The following is a 22,771-nucleotide window of genomic DNA, read 5'->3' as shown; positions in this document are numbered from 1 at the left end:
TATGTTTGAGTGCCCACCTGCTCTCCCTACTTTCTTCCCCTCTTAAGACCGGCAGCCCTGGTTGGCAACCTCAGTCCCAACACTGCCCTGCTATAGCCCTGTGCCTCTCACTTGCACCTGGGATAGAATATTATCCGTGCTCCTTCCTTCCTCGAGCCTCTCCTCAGGCCCTGATTCAACCCTCCTAGCCCGCAGCCCTTGCTCGCTGATCACTACCCCAGGGGCCTTTGGGACATTAGGCATTGCAAGCCTCGGCTTTTGCAGTTCTGTCAGGGTCGCTTTGGGGAGGCCTTACGTGGGCCACTCTGTAACTTCATCTGATTTTTACTTTCTTCAGACACTCGCCGTCTCTGAAATGTTTGTGTCCCTGTCTCTTGTGTAAGTGCTGGCTGACCCTCTGGCGTAGGAGCCATAGCAGTGGGCTCCAGTGCCTCCTGGTGCACTGTGGTAGCCCAGGGGCTGGAACGGTGCCGGCACCATAGACAACATGCAGAAAATGTCTATTGAAGAACGGATATCTGTTTTCAATTAGCTTGTAGAGAGAGGAAATTGGACGTGTTTAAAAATAATTTATCACATACATCAGCCTGTGTGACCCCAAAATGACAACGACAAGATCCAAATATGACGCAGGGGAAAGGATCGGAGCTTGAATTGTGAACCCCTTATTAGTGGAAGGCTATGGAGGACCAGTGGGAGCCCAGTATCGATCTGCAGAGTATCTCCACAGACGAAGCCTCTGGCAGGTCTCCTCTAGCCACAGAAAAGAGACGCTGGAGGAGTCTGGGGCAGGGACCAGTTGGAAGCAGACCCATAAGAGGGGCCAAAATTGAGCAGGAGTTAACCTTACAGCATCTTGAAGCCCGCAGAGAGAAACCAGAGTGAGTGCCTGGCGTTTGCCGGAGTCAATGACTGGCGCCAAGGGGGGTGGAATAGAACTGCGACCAGAGGGCTGGAAGGATGAGTCAAAGCCACACAACTTAGAAGGAAGAGTATCAGGTTCAAGTGTTATTCTGGAAGCACTGGGAAGTGGCTGAGTATTTCTGAGTCGACTAAGGCCTGATCACATGGGGCTGAACAGGAACAGCGCCATCCGGAAACAACAGCATCCCTCATGCTGCCCAGCTGTCTAGCAGTTTGTTTGTCCCGGTCGGCTTCCTTTCCATTCTCTGCTCTGCTCATTCTGTGCTCTTCAATGCAGCTATTCTTTCTCCTCTGCCGTCTGCGCTACTGCCGACATCACAGACATAACAAACCACAGCGGCAACACAGGCTCGTCGCCAGAATGAACTCTGCTTCCTGGGGCCTCACCTGGCCATGCACTTGGGCACACACCCTCCTGTCACACTGGAGGATCCATCCTGGTTCACATGAATCCCTCCACTGTGCTCACCGCCCTGTCACCTCCTCTGCCCAGGAACTAACTGCCTTTTATCTGAAGGATCCCCTTTCCAAGATGGTCACGAGCCTATATGGTGTAGTGGTTATACAAAATTAACAAGTTCAAAACCACTACTAACCGCTCCATAGGAGAAAGACAGGGCTTTCTACTTCTGTAGAGTTACGGTCTCGGAAACTCACAGGGACAGTTGTACCCTGTCTTCTAGAGTCGCTGTGAGCCAGCATCGACTTCATAGCAGTGAGTTTGAATTTTTGTTTCCAGTATGGTCAGCCGCTAGTTACCATTTTTCCCCCTCACACCTGCTCTCAGCCTGTGTCTCCGTCATGGGGAAGGGTATCCATAACCTGGTTGCCCAGGTCATCATCCTGGACTGTTTACTCTTGGCCCTCTCTTCCCCAACATGCTCAAGCAGACCCTGTCGTGGGATTCTCTGGGCTGCTCTCACATCTGCTTACTTCTCTCTTTTGCTACTTTTAGCCCTAGTGGTGGAATGATTAAGTGCTTGCCTGCTCACTGACAGGTGTCCGGTTCAAATCCACCAGTCATTCTGAGGGAGAAACATCAGCTCTCATAAACAAGGCTAGAAAACCCGATGGGAAGGGACACTTCTACTCATGGGGTTGATCAGCACCCACGAGCAATAACAAGTAAACCCACCATTTCCCCCCGATTAGCATGACTACCTCCCAATTGGTGCACACGGTCTTGTGCCTTTCAGTTCATTCTCTAGTCTTATGCCCAAAGTGCTCTTGTAAACAGAGAGGTTTGATCATGGCAACCTTGGTTAGGAATCTGTGTACCTTCCCATTGCTCTCAGGGGCTGCCACACCGTCATGCTGTGCTTCAGCTTCCCTGTCAAGCCTTATCACCCCACTCACCATCTTTATAGATGCTGATTCTTGATGCCCCCCCCCACCCCTTCTCCTGGCTGACCTCCTGGCACTTGATGTTTAAGTTGGAGTGGACTTCCTCAAGGCAATCTCTCCTGCTCCCTCGTGGCTCTCTCATCTTTGTGCTCCTATGGCAGGCACCATGGCTCACTGTAGCTAGCCAAAGGCTCATGGGCCCTTTGGACCACAATGCCTGTTTACCCCGGGGCACTGCAAACACAAGGGCAGGTGGTGCTGGGCTGACGTTTGTTGAATGTGCCAGTGATGACTTCCAAGGGCAGCTGGCACCTTACGATGCAAAGGGAAGATGCATGCACGAATAGAAAGTCATAAATTGCCTTGCTCCAGCACCGTGTGATCATGTTTCTTCTCCCTGAAGCCTTCGTTTGAAAATTAGAGTCAACAGTATTCTTAGGGAGAATAATTTACAGCCCTGCTATCTGAGTGTCACTTAAGGTAGGACATGAAACCACACCACGGACTTCACTTATTAGTATTAGATCAGCACACTCTTGCAAACAAGAAACAGCTGTTCGGATTACGTGTTGCTCTTTAACTAGGCACGTCGAGACCAATTCTTTTAAAATCCCAGTTTGCAGCTCCATGTGTGTTTCTTTGTGTTTAACACGCCATCTGCAAAGGGTAACCTGCCGCTGGATTACGTATTGCTGTGTACTCTATGAGTCCAGAGCCAGTGAGAATGAGAGGCTCCAGTCCTTGATTCTGGGTTGGAGCGTCACATAAACGTGTGCTGGCTCAAAACAGAGTGCTGAGTCTTCTGTTCCATTCACGGGTCAGTCTGTTTGGGGCTCTGAGCCACGGCTTAAAACACAGTTTAGGTCTTAGTTAGACGGAAATAGTTTTACCCAATGCATACACAAGGATCACATCTGATTTCTCCCTTCAATGCTTTTGAATACATCCTCCACCAGTTTAAAACACCTATCAGAGATGGAAAATGGCCTGGTGGCTGAGATCTAGTGTTGCACACGAGCAACAGGGTCTGTGAGCTTGGAGCGAATGGCTTACTTAATATGCATAATCTTTTGATAGATATTTATATATTGCCCATGGCTGCACAGCTGTGCCATTCCTACCTACAGTGAAATGAATGCTATTCTCAAGAGGACAATGCTGCCTGAAAAAACATTTTTTTTCCGATGAATTTGAAAACTTAACGAGTTTTTTTTTTGGCAGGGAAAATACATGGATATTGAATTTGACTTTAAAGGTGACCCACTGGGAGGAGTGATAAGTAACTGTGAGTATTTTACTTTGATCCTTTTATCCTATAATGTAATTCAAAGTGTTTCTTAGAAGATGGCCTGCATTTTTTACTCTTGAAAAACACAGAGGTCTGGCTAAAGAAATCAGTAGAGGTCCAACTATATTTTATCATCTATAAGTCTTTAAAAGCTGACCCAGTTATAAAAAGATCCTCTAAAGGGTACTTTCCATTAAAGAAATGCAGTGTTGAAAAATAAAATACAAGGAGTTGGTTTTCCTCGAGTAACTTTTGGGGCCACACCCATGAGACAGAAAGACTGGCCCAGGACTTTCCTGTGGAGAAGGGCTGTTTGCCTCCTGTGTGTTCAGATCCCTGAAAGGTGATCAGGTGTGCCAGGTAGAAACGCAGGTTCATTCGCTTCCTGTGGTCACGTGGTGGCTGTAGATGGGAAATAGTCTCTGCCGAAGTCGGACAGAAGACACGAATCCAGATGAGGGTGTCCAGCTCTTCTAAGGCCAGGTCTGCCCGAAAGCAGGCGCCGGGCCGAGCTACAGCATCTGTTACAAGCATGACGCTGCCCTCAGTGCTGGGGCCGCACTTCTCACACCACCCCCAGATGACTCGGCTCATCACCTTTCCCGAGTCCATTAGTTTGGAAAGTGTATGACGGTGACCGGGACTTTGTGCAACGCCTAATGGCGGCTGAGTCCGCCTGTGTCTTGAGGGTCTCAGTCCTGAGCCGCTCACTGCCCTTCACATCCTCCTCTTTCCTAAGTCAGAGAAGAAAGGGTCTAGTTAGGATTTGGAAAAAGATAGGACATAGTTGAAGAAGTGATCCAACGCAGTGCTTATGGGCTGGTTAAGCAGTGGCCTGCCATCTTCCAAGGAGATTTGATGCCAAATCTCCAAAGATAAGGCCGGTCAAAGGAGACCTGATCTACCTGAAGAGGCGATGGGGGCCGAGAACCCCTGTGCCCCCAGGTGGCCCTGGCCATGTTCATGAGGAGCCCTCTGCCTGGAGGAATGTCATTTATAAATTAGCATTTTAAGTAATTGGGGAAAACCGTGTAGCTGATTTCTTTGGGGTTAAGCCTTTTACAGTAACCTTCTAGGGTTAGAAATTCATACATAGCGGAACCTGCTAGGGTTAGAGTGGGTCTCGTCTTCGAAACAGTGGGGTTAAATTGGATGAATTCCGTGCTTCCTCCCACTTCCAGCATTCTGTGGTTTTTCAGAATAACTTCATTTTCCATTTCAGTTTGCCTGACTACACGCTTTTTGTGCCATCATTGGATCCGCTTTGTAAAAATATGTAATTATCAGAGAAACGGCTTGAAGGGACGGTTGGAAGAGGGCAGTACATTGGGTAGAACCGCCCAGCTTAGGGTAGATGGTTTTCAGTGTGTCACACGTGGAAGCCCGAGTGTGCCAACCATGTGTGCTGTGACCAAAAGCAAACAATGGGTGAGACTTGCCCGACATGTTGGGCTGGCTCCTTCGAGTCTGTGGAAGCCAATGAGAGCCAGAGAGGAAGAGCTAGGCGGTGGAGGGTTAATTTACCATTGGGTTTAGAGCAGCATCTACAGCTAACGAACCCAGCATTATTCTTGAGGACACCAGAAAAATAAAGCGCCGGTGTACTGGGGGGTATGCAGCGGGCTGCTCAAAGCCCGCCGCTGCTCTGTGCGAGAAAGATACGGCTGTCTGCTAAGCTCCTTAAAGATCCATCGCATCAGAAACCCTGCGTAGGGCCGTGGGGTCATCATGCACCCGTGGGCTTGGCCGTCTTACAAGTAATAGACAGCAACTGAAGCTTTACATTTTGGAGTTTAAATTCGCCACACAAATGTCTCCCTGCCCCCTACTTCTTGCAGTATCCATGGAGAACAAATATTACACGCGGAAATCTTTCTCCAATTAAGATGAATACATCTTCGTGAATGGAGTTCTCGTGGTGTGTGTTAACGTTTGTTCCCAAATGGAATTATGTTGAAATGTGTGGTCGTGACAACACCCTGGTATTTCATAGTATCCTTCGCTTCAAGAGGAAAGAAATACATTCGTGGTATGAGCGGAAATTTCACCCTGTGCAGGCTGACTCATGGGTGGCCACTGGGAGCTGCTGCCTGCTGGCTGATGGGCACGTCCAGCAATGAGTAACCCCACTCTTGTTCTCTAAAAGCAGCTTACGGAACAAAGAAGTTTCTGGTAATGCAGGAGAAAAAAGCACCTAGGGAAATCCATGCATTGGGATTATTTGTGAAAATATATAATTACTAGAGAAGTCTTGAAGAACAAGTTTTACTCTGAAAAGAAAAAAGAGAATGTTCTATTGAGGCTAAATGGTTTCATTTGTCGATTATGGAAACACATTTGGGGCAATTGTTACTGTAAAGTGAATAGGCGAGAACCCAAGTTGCTGGTCTACCAGGAAGGAGAAATGAAAACCCAACAGAGTCCTTGTGAAGAGAGATGCTGGAAATCAGTGTGGAACGGCCACAGACACTACGCCCTCACCGCCAAGGCTGTGTCATTAGCTGGGCGGGATGCTAACACAGGAAAGGGCAAGTGTTTGTCCCAGTAGAGAAGGGAGACTACAGAAGAGTATCTCCACGCTTGACTGATGCGAGCTAGTTTTGCTCCTGTTCTGTTAATGTTTTGTGGTCTTGCAGTATCTGCCTTTCTAGCTGATGACCTAGGACCTACTGTTGTGAGCAGCAAGCTTCTGGAAACCCGTTCCTTGAAAGCCGTGGCATTTGGTGGCCGTTTGCACCGTGGAGGAGATGGGTGGTACAAGTCTCGAGGGCTTTGACCTTCTCAGGAAAGAATAGCACAGGGCAGTGCATGCTGTGAACAGCACCTGGATGCTTCCTCCCCCAGCTACCATGATCCGAATTCCACCTCGCAGGACTGGATAGGGCAGAGGTGCATATGAGGGCTGGAGGCACAGGGAATCCAGGGTGGATGATCCCTTCAGGACCAGGGGTGTGAGGGGCGATGCTGGGAGAGTGGAGGGTGAGTGGGTTGGAAAGGGGGAACTGATTACAAGGATCCACATGTGACCTCTTCCCTGGGAGAGGGACAGCAGAGAAGGGGGGGAGGGGAGATATGGCAAAATAATAATCTATAAATTATAGGGCAAGATATGACAAAATAATAATCTATAAATTATCAAGGGCTCATGAGGAAGGGGGGAGCAGGGAGGGAGGGGAAAAACAGGACCTGATACAAAAGGCTTAAGTGGAGAGCAAATGCTTTGAAAATGATTAGGCAAAGAATGTACAGATGTGCTTTATACAATTGATGTATGTTTATGTACAGATTGTGATAAGAGTTGTATGAGCCTCTAATAAAATGTTTTAAAAAATAACTGGAAAAAAGAAACACACCTGTGGATCCAAAGGTGCAACTTAACTGCGTAGACTTTAAAGGCAAGAGAGAGATGACTGACCTGTTCACTTCATGTTTTAGGAGCCTAGTGTAGAACCTAGGAGCCCTGGTGGTGTCGTGCTTAGGCATTGGGCTGCGATCTACATGGTCGGCAGTTCGAAAGCACCAGCAGCTGTGTGGGACAAAGGCTGGGGTTTCTACTCCTGCAAACAAACAGCTACAGTCTAGGGAACCCACGGGGTCAGTGCATGAGCAAGGACTTGATGCCAGTGAGCGTGTGGAACCTGGCATACGGTAGACACTCCATAAGTACAGTCGATGAAGATGCCCTGTAACTGTGAGCCTATGACCTAAGTTTTGCTGGTTTGCCACAATAATGCAGGTTATTTAACCCTCATTCTTTTGAAGTAGGGATATAGCAGGATTGCTGCCATGGGTTCTGGTGAGGTTTAAGCCCATTTTAAGTATCTACAGCACTTGTCCTGGCATAGAGTTGGCACTCAAAACCAACCCCCTTGCCGTGGGGTCGAGTGGGACTCATGGCGGCCCTGTACCTGACCCTGTGGTTTCCCCAGACTGTACCTCTTCAAGGGAGTAGACAGCCTAGTCTTCCTCTTGAAGAGCCACTGGGGGTTTCGAACTGCTGACTACGCTTAGCAGCCCATTGCTTAACCACTGTGCCACCAGGCTGCACTCCCATAAATGCTTGCCTTTTTCATTATTAAGTAGTTACTATGTGCTTACTTGTTTATTGTCTCGAGTTTTTAATGGATGCTCTACATAGACAGAGACTTAGCAAAACTAAAACACAGTTGTTATTTTCAGTGTTTCTCAAAATCAAGAGCTTCTTTTTTAAGACAATAAGAAGGTTCAACTTAAAATAAACTAAGTGTACTGTTAGGAAGGTCTCAAAGTAATGTGGTACTTCCCCCCAAGGCCTCTTTGTCGTTTTCGGGCTGGTGTGAAAGTGGACATTTCTCTGGACCTTGGTGGCTGGGCTCTGGCATGCGAGGGGCGCACACGCAGTGGGGTTTAGCTGGGCACTAGTCCGACAGAAGAATGGCCTGCTTCTGTCTGGTAGTGGTCTCGTGATGGCGGCGGAGAGGGGTACGCGGGAATTCGGCTCCTCGGTTTCTCTACATCTGTCCTTTAACTTTTCGCTTTAGATTAGCTTAATGAGTCCATGCCTTCCCTTATCACTGAAACTGATACTGCTCTTGAGAGAGGATGTTGCTGTACTGGAATTCTGGAGCACATAAATGATTTTCTGGGCTAACGGCCTGGCGTTGCCTGTGCTTTTTGATTCCAAGTGTGGGTAGCTGAGGTCAAGCAGCAGTGACAAAGAGCCAGCTGCAGAGTCCACTTTGGCTTAGTGCAGAGGCACCTCTAAGTCAGTTGAAGTGCGAGGCTTTCTACCGAGTTGCCCTCTGTTCTGTACTTGGTGCAGTTGTTTGATACGGCTCCATGCGGCTTGACTGTGCAGGCCTAAAGCAGAATGGGGGGTGGTTTCAAGTGTAAATCATAATTTGGGGGCTTACATCTTCCTTCATTACTCTTTTACCTGGAAAACCAGGAAAACGTTGGCAGGAGAAAAGTCATGCAAAGGAACGAAAACAAAACAGAAAGAGGAGGCTCTAGGGTAGGCGTGGGGAAACTTTTCTTCCATTGGGGTATTTACAACATCATCCCACCTAAAAATTAGCCTCCTGCATTTGGTCACACATTTAGTTAATTCACCCCTGAAACGATGGCTAGCAGGAGCCCTGGTGGTGGTTGGTTACAATTTGGGCTGGTAACCTCACAGTCAGCAGTTTGAAACCACCAGCCCCTCCGAGGGAGACGGATGAGGCTTTCTATTTCCATAAACCAGTTATAGCCTCTGCAGCTTGCAGGGGCAGTTCTGCTCAGTCCTAGAGGGTCACCGTGAGTGTGAAGTTTGGGAAGAGGACGGCAGGAGCGGCTTCCCTTCGGTGAGACGTGTGATGTTAGCTGGTATTGATGATTTCTCAGTCCTGCTGTGGCCCGAGGCCTGAGTGTCTCCGCTCCTGCTTCAGGGACAGAGTCTACCATGTAAGCAGTAAAACCTATATCTTCTGTGTAATAAAAGGTTTCTCATTTGTGACTTAGTTGCTTTGATGAAGTCATAGATTCTGTAAAGAGCAGCATTCCCAAGTGTTTACAGATAGTGCGCGTGTTTGTTGGTGGGAATGATAAGTCCCTTAGCGCGGTATCCTCGTTATCTGAGACCTTGAATTCCTGCTCTCTGGTTTACGAACAGCGTGGTGTGCCTCTCAAGCGCTCCTCTCTACCAACGGGTTTAGAAAACCAGCCTCAGGTGGAAGAAAGTAACAAAAGGAAAGCGCTGGATGCTTAGTGCAAGGTCAACATTCTCCTGCCACTTCCCCTTTGCCCCCTTTAAGAAGAGAATGCATGTGTCTCCTGTTTGAATATGGTTGTCATCACCGGTCCGATCTGTCTGTGGTTTGAGCTTTCTTTAACACACGCTGCACACGTCAACATTATTCCTACAGAGGAATCACGTGGCCACTGATGTTTCTGCAGTCGCTGTGGTCACTCACTTTCACTCTAAAAGAGCCAGTCATCGGGCTGGCTAGTGCTCACTGCTGTACAGCATGGCCCAGTCCCCTTGAAGGACCATTGTTTGCTTTGTTAGAATGTGATAGTTTTCTATGTGCCTGCAAACCATCGTTGGTCCTCATTAAAGTTCTCTTGTGAGTTGTGACAGAGTCCCTGGGTGGAGCAGTTGGTTAAACGCTCCTCTGTTAGCCTCAAGGTTGGTAGTTCAAACTTATCTAGAGGCAGTTCAAACTTATCTAGAGGCTCCCAGCGAAAGAGTTCTGTAAAGACAACCCTTTTGCCAGCCCTGTGCGGCAGTTGTGACTGTGTCACATGGGGTTGCTATGAGTTGGCACTGACTCAAGGACACCCAACATTAACTCAAGGGAGAGACTTTCCAGTTCCTGAGCTGCTCACTGGAAAGACTGGGAGTTCAAGTCTACCCCGAGAGACGCTGAAAGACAAACTCAACCATGGAAACCCCTGTGGAGCGCAGATAGACAGGGCCCAGCCAGTAGTCAGAAGTGAGCAGGTTTGGCCTTGTTGTCTTTTGAAATGAGCTGAGAGGACGGCACCGTGCCAAGGCTTGTGAGGGTGGCAAGACTCTTGTGCTGCCGGTGGCTCTTAGGTGTACAGCAACTCGCGTGACCGAGAAGGACAGCCGCAGGGGCTTCTGGCCTGGCACCTTCCCAGAAGCAGACTGCCAGCCCTCTCTCCTGCAGAGCTGCCGCATAGGGTCCCGGTTAACAGCTTGTAGGCTGGTGCACGACTAACCAGGTTCTCGGGACTCTGGAAAGAGCCTGGGGTTTGTGGGTGCCGACAGGTGAGGAACATATGGCCTCTCTGCCTTCCCCCACCTCCATCCTTCCTCCTCGCTGGAGGATCTTGGCACGGCACCTTGAAAAGGCCGCTGCTGTTGGTTTGGGTGAGGAGCACGCAGGGTTCTTGTCGGCCTAGAGGAAGGAGGTCTTGGGCACCTTCCCAAGTAGTTCCTGGCACAGAGCGGCTGAGCAGTAAGTGAGATGACGGAAGGAATCTGCGCATGAATGGATGAAGTAAACTGTAGCCTTTGTTTATGGTGTTCGTGGAGTCCGGTTACTTTCTCTTAGGCCTGAAGAACGTCCTACAAGGATTTGCTTCTCAGTGAAGACTTGGCCTACCCCTTGAGGTTTCTTTCTTTAAAGATACTATTACTCTTAAGACCCTATGGCCACATGATAAGTGAAATCATGCTGCACTAAAAAAGAAAAAAAAATTGGAGGTAAAATGCACGCAACACAAACGTAGCCATTTTAAAGCAACTAGTTCAGTGGCCTTTAAGGCTACATCCCCCCTGATAGGCAGTCACCATCTCTGTGTAGCTCTGAGGCATGGTGCAGCCACTGTTTCTTTCCCTCGCATCGAGGGCCTTCTGCTTTCCTGCTGCCCCTCTGCTCTACCAAGCAGGACGCCCCTGGAGACGGAGGGGGCCATCCTGCTTGACACAGGGAGGGGCAGTGGAAAGAGGAAGGCCCTCGAGAAGGAATGACAGACACAGTGGCTGCAACCATGGGTCAGGGTGGCACAGGACCGGGCAGGGCCTCCCTCTGATCGTGGGGTTGGCATGCATCGGAGCTGACTCGTTTGCGCCCAATAACAATACCAATGCGGTAGGATCTCAAAGACGCCGCAGCGGAAACAAAGGCTGGACCTCCCCCCACATCCAGCACCCAGGTCAGGTCAGGTCTCAGTCCCATCCCATTCCTTTCAGCGTGGTAGAGAATGCCCTTCAGCATGGGCCATTCATGCCACAGCCACACAGAGTCCAGAACCCTCCTATATCATGTACGGCACCAGGGCTGCAGGAGTCAGAGTAATTGGCCACAATTTAAAGGTACTTTATCTCTGCATCTTTTTATGTTGGTGATTTTCGTTAGAGTTGCCCTTTTTCCTGAAAGTAGATTAAAAAACGTAGCTTACTTTACTAGTAAAAATTGGAGAATAACAGACACAAAGCGAATTCTCTACTGCTGTTTGATTGACAGGTACTGGTGGCACACTGGCTAAACATTGGGCTGCCAGTCGAATGGTGGGCTGTTAAAACCTATCAGCGGCTCTGCTGGAAAACAAAGATGTGGCAGTTTGCCACTGTAAAGTTATACAGTTTTGGAAGCCCTATGAGGCAGCAAATACCCTGCCTCCTCTGTAGGATCGCTAGGAGCTGAAGTCTACTTGCTGGCAGAAGTTTGAGGCTTGGGGACTACTTGATTCTTTGCCTTTGTTAGATCTTCTAGAGAAATCTCGAGTTGTGAAACAGCCAAGAGGGGAAAGAAACTTCCACGTGTTCTATCAGCTGCTCTCGGGCGCCTCTGAGGAACTGCTTGGTAAGTCTCTGTTTTCTGGACGAGTATCGACTACAGATATATTTGTAAAAAAGGACTTATAAAGATAAAACTGGCCGAGTTGTCAGTGGCCTCCTTATGTAAACGTTAACCACTTCTGATCCAGGGCTGCTTCTGGGTGCTAATGGACCATGCGCAGGAAGAGCCTGAGCCCTGGCTTACCCTAGAGCTCCCTGTAAACATTGCAGAGAGCGCAAAGCAGTTTGTACTGAGCCCTGGCTATCATGTAGAGAGAGACCGCGCCATGCCAAGCTGCAGGGCTATGACTAGGCAGGCATCCTATGGTACGATAAAATAGTACATTCAAGGCATCCTAGAGTAAAAAAATATCCATATGGAAAGAGCCTAACCTACTAATAAATGTAAAACATCAGAGTTTGATCTATATGTAACCGTGATAAAGACTGCTTCTGAAAAATGCTGTCTTTGATACTGTCCATTTTGTTCTGTTGAGTCAGTACCTAATCTGAAAGTCATTTTGTCTGATGGGCAAAAGGGATGTGCTGTTAAAGATGATTAAGATTTATTATCTGACTTGATAGGTGAACTTAAACTTGAACGGGATTTCAGCAAATATAACTACTTGAGTCTGGACTCCGCCAAAGTCAATGGCGTGGACGATGCAGCAAATTTCAGGACTGTTCGGGTAAGATGGAATGCTTTAAGATGGGTCGCCCAGCTTTGCTCAGTGAGAATCGGTACGGCTCTGACTTTTCACGGCCTCGCGTGCTTTCTAGGTTCTTAGAATTGTACAAGAGTTTATTCTATTTTCTTAATTTCATTTTTTCCCCATTAACTCTAAAGCGTACTCTTGCGAATGCTGTGTTTTGCTAAAGCGAGCCTTTCTGCTGCTTAGCATCAGGAAGGACCATATATTATTATCCTTGAGTTACACTCTTTCTTTTTATTTTTTAAAACATTTTATTAGGGACTCATACAACTCTTACCACAATCCATACACATACATACATCAATTGTATAAAGCACATCCATACATTCCCTGCCCCAATCATTCTCAAAGCATTTGCTCTCCACTTAAGTCCTCTTTTCCCCCCTCGAGTTACACTCTTTCAATGTTGTATTTAAATTCCAAATATTTTTATAGCCAAACATCAGTAGTTATTTCCAAGTGTGAAAACTGCCTAGGGATCATGAATTAAAATCGGTCTTGCAACAGAAAGCCATGTTTTTATGTAGTTTTTAGAAAAATCACATATAAACTGGAATGGCTAGCATTCCACATGCATTAGAAAAGGAAATTATTCCACGTAACTCTCCCCTTTTGGGTGTTTATGTGCCACTTTGGAAATTACTTCTGTAATGACTTGATTTTTATATCTGGGGTGTACTTTTAATGACGCAGCTGGTGGAGACTAAGTAGGGGCACTGTGGGCCAATTCAGCACTAAAACAAGACTTGCTGAGGGGGATCGGAAGGGATGTGGGGTTTCTTACCCATTCTCTTTACACACACATACGTTCACCCCTGAGGGTGAATAAAAAAATGTTCAAAAATATCACAGAAATTTTTATTAAGCAAAGATATTAAAATCTGAAAGCGCTGGTGTCATTGTGGCTTCCATGTCAGATTGCTAACAGCAAAGTCAGCAGTTCAGATCCACCCGCCTCTCCATTGGAAAAAGACGAGGCTTTTTGCTCCTATGAGTATTTACAGACTCAGAGGTTTTGTTGTTCCTTGATGTAGCAGCTTTCATTGAGGTCTGTGCGCTTCTGAAGGTGATGTCTCCTTCTTTGTAGCCATGGTGGTGTAGTGGTCACTCGTTGGGCTGTCCTCGTAGTCCGCAGTTGGACTGCCAGGCACTCCTGGAAAGAGAGGCTAGGCTTCCAAGTTCAGTAAACAGTGGGAGACTGAGCCAGCATGGACTTGATGGCCGTGCATGTTGAGAACCCTTCTTTGAAGAAATCTGTGCTCTTCAACTTCACACAAGGTCCAAACAGTTTGCTGAGTCAGAATTGGCTCGATGGCATTGTGCGTGAGTTTGAGTTTACAAATGGTGGATTTTGCATCCTTGAGGAGCTCAAAGCCTGTGTCTTTTCAACATTCTTTGAATTTTTGTAATCACAAGTCGGGAGAGGCCAGATCAGAGCTGTAAGGGACCACAGGCTAGTCCTTTCTGTCCTCAGAAAGAAGAGGTGCCTTGTAATGATAGAGAATCCCTTGGGGTACCTCTCCTGGCTCTTCCCCCTCACCAATGCAGTTTGCAGTTTTCAGCAAACTTCTCCATAATAGCCCTCCTGATCGCCCTGTGTTTGATAACGTCTATTAAGACTGCCCTTTTGGAATCCATTTAAAAAAATCGTCTCCATAATTTTCTGAGCAGAGGTCTGCTTTGAATTTAGGCCCAGAGGATCTCCTCAGAAACCATTGTTTTGATTCAATCAGGTTTTTTTTAAGATACTCTAATGAGACCAAGACAAATGAATTACTGAGAGACCATGTCTACGCCATCCACTGAGAGAGACGTGTTTGCACACGTTTTGTTTGGAATAAATCATCGCAGCAATAGTTTAGTGTACTCAGTTGCTAAGATAGAAGGGGGAGGGGTGTGTGTAGGTAGACACAGAGCTCTGTTCTCAGGCGGTTCCTCCTCTCTGTAGGTCTGCTTTCACCGTATCTTGTGAGTAGCTCCCAGAGCTCTTTGAATCAGACACGTGTAGCCCACTGAACAAGACTGAGCCCAGACTGGTTTTATAGCAGATCTTCCATACTGTGCCTTTTTGAAAGTTGTTTTCAAAGATGTGCCCCCCGCCCCATGCCCCAACGCTGGAATAGACGTGTAATATTTATCTTAAAACAACAGCAACAGACGAGCAGAGAGCAAGCAGATGCTGTTCTTTCGTTCTTCCAGAACGCCATGCAGATTGTGGGCTTTATGGACCACGAGGCCCACGCTGTCTTGGAGGTGGTGGCGGCGGTGTTGAAACTGGGGAACATCGAGTTCAAGCCCGAGTCCCGAGTGAACGGCCTGGATGAGAGCAAAATCAAAGACAAGAACGGTGAGGCCGTGCAGAGCCAGCCGTGTCTGGAACTTGCCCCGCTTCCTCAGCTTTGCTTTCATTGATTTGAAACTGAACAGCCGTGTCATTGCATGTGTTTTGATTTCCTCATTGTATACTGCTCCTCGTGAATGCCAGAAACAAAACTGCCATGAGCCCTGAACACGGTGCCAGTACCCATTGTGTGTCCTCCCTGCAGAGTTAAAAGAAATTTGTGAGTTGACCAGCATCGATCAATCAGTTCTAGAGCGGGCGTTCAGTTTCCGAACAGTCGAGGCCAAGCAGGAGAAGGTGTCCACCACGCTGAATGTGGCTCAGGTAGGTGACCTTTAACTTTCAGAAGAAACGTTTCCATGAAAGTCTACGGTCTTTCTGTGTAAGTGAAATAAAAAATTTAGCTTCAGTGTCTTTGTAGCAGATTCTAGGTATTGTTAAACAGGTCAAAGCCTCTGTTTTTGGGGAGCTTAACAAGTACTAGCAGGAAGAATTAAAGAATCGGTAGGCCTAATCCCTAAGTCAAGCAGCAATAGCAGGTGTAAGTGCAGGGGACAGAGGAAAGGTCGACCAAGATAAGGGAGAGCCATTGAGATGAGAGTGAAGGAAACAGTCTACGTGAGATGGGAAATGACTGGAAGTTGTGGAAAGATGAGGGGCACGACTGACCTGTATTTCAAAAGGATGGGCTAGCTGTGTGTGGAGAAGACTGGAGAGAAGGGAAGGGATGGGATATGCAGGAAGCTCTGAAGAGACGTGCAATAGCCCAGGACATAGACGGCTGCTTTCAGTGTATCTCCAGTGCTGATCACGATTTATTACTATGTATTTGATGATTGGAGTCTCTTCTGGTAGACAAGGGGAGTATCATGTTGATTCTGTGATGGGGAGCTGAGCAGGGACGGGTGCAAGATTGATGATACGGAGTAAGAACCCTGGACTGTAGGTTGGGTACCTCTTCCCCGTTCTGCCAGCTGCATGCTGTTGTGAACTTGGATTCCATAAATAATTTCTGTGAGCCCCTTTGTTTTGTTTGTAAAATAAAGATGTCTATCCTGTTACCCAATATGGAAGCTTGAAAAATCATTCTCATCCCACTCCCTTCATCAACCTATTCGTCTTCGTATCTGTGCTGTTAGCATCTCTCCTACCTGGCACCTCCTCTCAACCACCCTGCGGATGCCTCAGACAGGTCCTGGACGTCTCTCAGGGGAGCCTGAGTGGGTTTCTTGCCTTCTGCATGGTTCTCCCTCCATCGTTTGCGACTTCAACTTGCTTACTTTGAAAATATTAACAGGAGGGAGGGACCCGTCACTGAGAAAGCCTCTGTTTGGTACACTGGAGGGATGAGACTAACCAGGTGTGCAGTGGATGTGATGTAAAAGATTAATCCAGCTTGGCTGTAGCTAGTGATATGTTATCAGGAGTCAGTCCAAGATTTCAAGCTTCTTTCTCAGTTCGTGTCCATCTTACAAAAAGAATTCGTTCAAGGGACAGTTTTCAGACCAGAGGCAGATAAAAGGTTTCAACAGAATGAGTTGGTTGAGGGCCTCGGCTAACCAAGGGCCCCATGGGAATGAAGAGCTGGGTTTTTTATCCCATGAACGGTGAACCTTCTGTTGGCTGGCTTTCCAGCAAGTCTCCTACTAGCTGGTGTTCTGTAACATACCCGCCCTTTCCAGGTCGGTGTACCCCCTGCACCCCAGAGATCATGCTGTGTCCAGATCTCTAAACCGAGGGTCACTTCAGCCATTGAGAAGATCATGTGAACATGCTGTCTGTCCCTGCCCACACTTTCACCGGTGCCATCTCTTGCAGGGATAAGAACCGTGTGTCTAACCTGCCTTTTACCTTCCTTTGTGCTGGTGAAGCATGGGGGAAAGGTGCCTCCACCTCCCCTTTGTGCTAGAAATTCCGTCCATTGTCAGCCTCACCCTGCAGTCCTGTCTGTCCTGTCCCCCCACCCACCCCTTTGCCTGATTCTGTGTGGCTAACAGATAACAAGGAAAGGGCATGGGAAGGTGGCTGGAAAGGTTATGCCGAGTCTTGCAGCAGGCTTCTCAGAGGGCGAGACTCCGAGGACCGGTGAGTGTGCCTGCTGCAGGCCCTGGGTGTTTGAATCAGGAGTGTGGAGGGACCAACTAATTTGCATTTCAGATGAGGAAGAGGATGCTGCTGTCTGGGGACTCTGTGGAGGTCACTGTCTTGAGGGTAACTTTCAGTGGCCCCTGAGAGTTAGGTATGTAATGATGTGATGAAAAGAGCTGCATTGTGGCACCTTTAGGAATACATACATGCACACGGTGTGTGTGTGTGTGTGTGTGTGTGTGTGTGTGTGTGGTTTTTATTGTGTTTGATGCTTGCTTTTTAATCATTTACTCAAACCAGGCCTGGGTGCCTTATACTTTAAAAGCTTACTGAGCTGCCTGGCATTGCTGGGTAAAATTTCCACATTTAAAAACCTTTGGCCTGAAAGACTTTGGCTTGCAGTCCACAATTAGTCAGGTTCTTTGTCAAGAGCTGTGTTTGTTTGTTTGGCTTTCAGCATAGCTAGTGTTCAGAGTATCTGGTTCTATTGACCTTCTCATCTTGTTGCCTGGCAAGTTTTGATTGCAGGGAGAAGGGGTTTCTCTTAGGACCTCGCCCTCATAGCTTCCATTCTTCTCATCATGACTGCCCCAGGCCTCATTTTCCCTCAGGCATTTTAGATCATTCCCCAGATAGGATGGTGGGGAAACTCAGGCAGAGTTTATGCTCCCGCTCCCTGACAGACTGGGGGAGCAACCCGACCTGCTGATCTCAGCGGATCCCCTGCCCCCTCTGTCAGGGCCCTGCTTTGTGCGCAGTCAGCTTGTGCTTTCGCTCCTGTGGGCCTGCCGTGTCCTGGGGCCTTGCTCTCTCTGTCCGCCGCTGGTCACTGGCCCTCGCTGGCAGCTTGTTCTCCAGGAAGCCCTGCTGGATTGCGTGTCGCCATGCCCGCAAGGCCATTCTGGTTCCTCCGGGCTCATGCGTGTCAGAGTAGACCTGCGCTCCCTGGTGCTTTCAGTGGCCACTGGCTCACGTGTACATAACCAGGCCTTGTTCTGTGGCCCCTGTGGGGTGCTCAAACCTCCGATCGATCGACCTCCCCTGCCAGCAGCTGAGTGCAGTAACCATTTGGTTGCAGCGGCCCCTGGCCCCTATTCTCGGAGCACCCTCTTTTCCTCCCCTGGGCGTGGCTCCTGGTTGTTCCACTCGGGCTGGTTTGTCTCTGTGTGAGCCCCTGCAGTTGAGCTCCAGGCTGGCTGCATCTCTTGTTTCTCCACCTGGCCTGGTTAGATTCCTGGGTCCTTGGCCTTGCAAGAAAAAGAATTCACACCGAGGCCTGGTGTGGGATCCAAGTGAGTTTTTATAAAGGACAGAAGAAGGTTCGGGGTTTACACAGGCATCCTCAGGGCACCCCACACCTGCATGTGGGGACCCGAGGCCATAGAAACCGCAGCACAGCCAAGGAGCAGCTGGGAAAGAGGGCAGTGGGTTCCCGGTCCTGGCTTTTCAGGGCCCTCTGCTGGGAGACGTACTGGTTGACCCCACTGGCTGAAGTAAGCCCACCTGGCCTAGACTGGGGCCCTCCCAAGTGTACTGGCTTCCTCTCTCTCAAGGCAGGCCCTTCAGCCTTTATGGCTGGTTGGGCTCACCTGACTCTGCAGCAACCTCCGGTAGGGGTGCCTTGGCACGGAGAGGGACATCTCCCTATCCGCTACCCAAGACCCTGCCACTCAGGAGCAGAGTGCCCAGGACTTTCTCAGGGAGCACTATGAACACCAACAAGACCCAATCGCCTTGCAATCTGGTAGATTTCCCCTGGGAACTTCACGGTCTTTCCAGCACGGCCCTTAACCTGTGGGGTAGTAATTCAGCAGCACTCGGTGCCTTCCCACCTCCTTAGAGAGCCTCAAGGGGCAATCAAAATCCCTGCCCAGTTTCTTTATTGGATAATTTTATGGAGATGGTGTCCTTGGGTGCTGTTGAGTCATCTCAGACCCATGTTGACCCCATGTGACAGAGGAGAATTGCCCCTTCGTGCTTCCTGGGCTGTCAGAGAGATGACTAGGCCTTTGTTTCCATGGAGTGGTAGGTGGGTGTGAACTGCTGACCTTTCGGTTAACAGCCACACACTGGACCATTGTGCCACCAGACCTCCTGCCTGTGAAGATGAAGTTACCTGAACCCAGACCGTGCAAGGCATGGAACGCAAATGGCCAGGCCTGGGCGTGGAGATCCAGCTAGAGCAGCGGTTCTCAACCTCTGGGTCGCGACCCCTTTGGGGGGGTTTGAACGACCCTTTCACAGGGGTCGCCTGATTCATCACAGTTGCGAAATTACAGTGATGAAGTAGCAACGAAAGCAATTTTAAGGTTGGGGGGGTCACGATAACATGAACTGTGTGAAAGGGTCGCGGCTTTAGGAAGATTGAGAACCATTGAGCTAGAGGGGTAAAGCATTAGTCGTGTTTCACTGACTGAAGGGGTGTTTTTTTGTTGTTATTTTATTTCACTTCATTTTATTTTTTTACTTAAGTGCCTTTCGCCTGGACTGCACCCTGCCTGCCACTCTTCCACTTCCATCAGACGGTCCTTGGAAAACATTGAATTTTGCAGCCCATATTTGAAAGAAGCAGCCAAGATTACCATTGGTTGTGAATAGACACTTGAAAAAATATAATACAGAACAGTTTTCAGAATGACTTGCTGCCCTCGGTCAGCTTCTGGTTGGAGTGATGTTTGTTGGACGCAGGTAGCACACAGCCGCAGTTAAGGCAGAGTAGGAGCTTAGGGGAAAAGAATTGTCACTGTCCTGGTAGCATAGTTTATTTTTCTCCCTCCACGTCCGACATCACGTGCAGTTTCTGTTTCATGACTCAACTCTCACACGATTGGTGCTGGCCCCGCTGGCACGTACTCCATGGCAGCGCGTGCGTGATGTCACATCCTCTGCTCTGAGTTTCCTGACCCCTCTCGCCCTGTTATTGCACTTCAGGGCCCCTCCGGTTTTCTTTGTCCTGTTAACATCGAGGTGAATGTTTTTGTTGAGAACACTTTTGAAATGTTTAGAATTCGTTTCTTGGAATGAGAAAAAGTGTAAAATAACTGGGTACGACCAGTTTGCTTAACTCTTTTATGGGCTTGACTGTTCCTTCAGAAAGTAACCAAACCCGTTCTGAAAAGAAACTGGAAATAAAACAGTGTTAAGTATCCTTTAAAGTGTCTTTATAGTTTCATTGAAGTGAAGCCTTGTGGTGATTGTGGGTGTTGAGTGTCTCTTCTTTTTCACCAGGCTTACTATGCCCGGGACGCGCTGGCCAAAAACCTCTACAGCAGGCTCTTCTCGTGGCTGGTGAACCGAATCAACGAAAGCATTAAGGTACCCGTGTTCTGTCACCAGATACATCAGCCGGCCGGCGTCACAGAGGGAGCCTGCAGTTAAAGAGAGTCTAATTCTATAGTCAGAAAGATGATAACAATGTATAGCAATTTTTCATGAAAGGGAATTTACCTTATGTAGGCTTAAACTCTGTCAGAGACTATATGCCTATCTCATTTTGCCAGGTGGTAGGGCTCTGTCTCACGAGTGGGTAGTCTGATGTTCTTGGCAGAGTTACTCCGTCGAGAATCAGCACCCCCACTCCCTGCTCTGGCCATCTACTAACTAGCTGTAAATCAACATTTGGTCACGATGGTCGCATTACCTCTCAAGGCACTACTTTGTTCTTCTGTAAAATGAGCATATTGGGCTAGTTGCTTTGGAAAGACCCTGCCCACTCACAAAGATCTGCCCTCCTGATTAAGCACCACTAATGCTTTCTTTCTTTGGCGCCCTGGTGGTGTAATGGATACACATTGGGCTGCGATCCCCAAGGTTGGCTGTTTGAAACCTCCAACATTTTTTTGAGAGAAAGATGGAACTTTCTATTCTCATAAACAGTAAAAGTCTCAAAAATCTACAGGGGCAGTTCTACCCTGTCCTATAGGGTCACTTTGGGTCAGCATTGACTCAATGGAAATGAATTTTGTTATTTTTTTAATGCTTTCTTTTCAAGGAGCCCTGATGGCACAGGGGGTTACGAGTCGGGCTCCTAACCACTTGGTCAGTAGTTCAAAACCACCATGCGCTCTGTGAGAGGAAGATGAGGCTTTCTATTCTTGTATAAAGTTAGTCTCAGAAACCCACAGGACAGTTCTGCCGTGCCCTATAGGGTCCTCGGTGAAAGCGAATGGACAGTGAGAGAGGGAGAGAAAGAAAATGTTTTCTCTAAATAATTCATTTATTATTAAAACTTCTGAACCACTCCACACTCACATCCTATGGTACATTCGAAGGAACATTGCCATCACTCGCTTGGTAAAGAAGCAGAATTAAGTTGTAATGTATAGCTGTATTCTTTGCTGTGCTTTGTGTTCAGTCATGCCTCATGGCTATAACCGTCTGTAATTTGAAACTTCTTTTTCAAGGCCCAGACAAAAGTAAGAAAGAAGGTCATGGGTGTTTTGGACATTTATGGATTTGAAATTTTTGAGGTAAGACGATAATTATTATTTTGTAGCACTGTTATTGAAGTGGAACACTTGGAAATGCAGTCGTGTATCCTACCGATTGCATCTATCAGAAGTACTAGCTTCGCATGTACAGGAGCTTTCTTAATGGGACAGCGTGGGTTTATGCCTGTGTGGTGCTACAGTGCCAGCGTGTAGAGACAGTGACATGTCAAAGTACCTTTCTGCACATCATCCGGGAGTGAGCATTCTAACCTGCCACCTGTAGCCGTTGGTTTGTGGGTAGGTTGTTTGGGAAGTGAGGCAGGTTGGATACCTCATCAGGGATGAGGGACCAATTTCTAGTCGTGGACTGGCCGTCGCTGGTTACTTCATCTCTCTGAGACTCGGAGAGGGAGGGTTGAGATTAGAAGATTAGAAGGTCTCATGCAAGAAGCTCTGATGATTCATTTGGCTGCTAACTGAGAGGTCACAGGTTCAAAGCTACCAACCACTCCGTGGAAAAGAACATGACAGCCTGCTTCTGCCAAGAAGGCGGCATTGGAAGCACCATGGGACAGTTCTGCTCTCTCCTGCGGGGTCACTGTGAGTCGCCATTGACTCGCTGGTTTGGGATTTTGATAGGATCTTGTAAAGGACTCACTGAACTGCGATCTTGCGATATGAATTCTGTCAAAGTTTTCTGCCAAAGTTCACACTGAATTTTTTAAAGACTCCATGCGTATTACAAATTAAATACTTTAAAGCCACATATTTATATTAAAATATGGGTTGTGGGTTGGGCTGCTAACCATAAAGGCAGCAGTTCAAACTCACCAGCTACCCCACGGAAGAGATAAGCCATTCTACTCATCCTTTAAAGATATAAAGGCTTGGAAGTCCAAAGGGGCAGTTCTGCTCTGCCCGGCTGGGTCACTGTGAGTTGGAATTGACTCAATGGCAGTGGATAGGATGTTAACATTTGTGGTGCAGACCAGGGGTGTCACACTGGCGGCCCCCGGGCCACAGAGGTCATTTTTGTGGCCCACAATGCTCTGAAATAAAATGAAAATAGAAAAATTATTATGAAGAAAATAGCGCTTAGGGGAGCTTGTTAACCCTTTAACTACTGAAGACAAACAAAATCACAAAATCAAAGTTGCTTGTTTTAATTGAGTTTGACACCCCGCTTGGTGGTGCTGTGGTTAGACATTGGGTTGCTCAGCTTACGATGAGCAGGTCAAATAGACAAGCCTGCTATCTGTTCCCGTGAAGACTGCCGGTCTCAGAAACCCCATAAAGTCACTATGACTAACAGGCATGTGGAAACACCCTTTGCAGCCCTTTAGTTGGGTTGGAAATGTCAAATAAAGTGGGTTC

General features: G+C 47.9%; 1 protein-coding gene across 4 annotated transcripts in view; it reads left to right on the top strand.

The window, feature by feature from the left end:
• MYO1B (myosin IB) overlaps positions 1–22,771 on the top strand; it is a 188,330-nt gene that overhangs the window by 117,586 nt on the left and 47,973 nt on the right. For all 4 annotated transcript variants that reach the window (XM_075530412.1, XM_075530411.1, XM_075530414.1 and 1 more), the window contains exons 7-13: positions 3,490–3,553; positions 11,752–11,850; positions 12,411–12,514; positions 14,738–14,885; positions 15,085–15,203; positions 20,196–20,282; positions 21,371–21,436. In XM_075530412.1, coding sequence (XP_075386527.1) covers positions 3,490–3,553; positions 11,752–11,850; positions 12,411–12,514; positions 14,738–14,885; positions 15,085–15,203; positions 20,196–20,282; positions 21,371–21,436 — 687 coding nt within the window. The remainder of the gene's footprint in view (positions 1–3,489; positions 3,554–11,751; positions 11,851–12,410; positions 12,515–14,737; positions 14,886–15,084; positions 15,204–20,195; positions 20,283–21,370; positions 21,437–22,771) is intronic.

The sequence above is a fragment of the Tenrec ecaudatus genome, chromosome 13, assembly GCF_050624435.1.
Source record: "Tenrec ecaudatus isolate mTenEca1 chromosome 13, mTenEca1.hap1, whole genome shotgun sequence".
Classification (NCBI taxonomy): domain Eukaryota; kingdom Metazoa; phylum Chordata; class Mammalia; order Afrosoricida; family Tenrecidae; genus Tenrec; species Tenrec ecaudatus.
The sequence above is the reverse complement of the archived record's forward strand: the minus strand, read 5'-3'. Positions and strand labels throughout refer to the sequence as shown.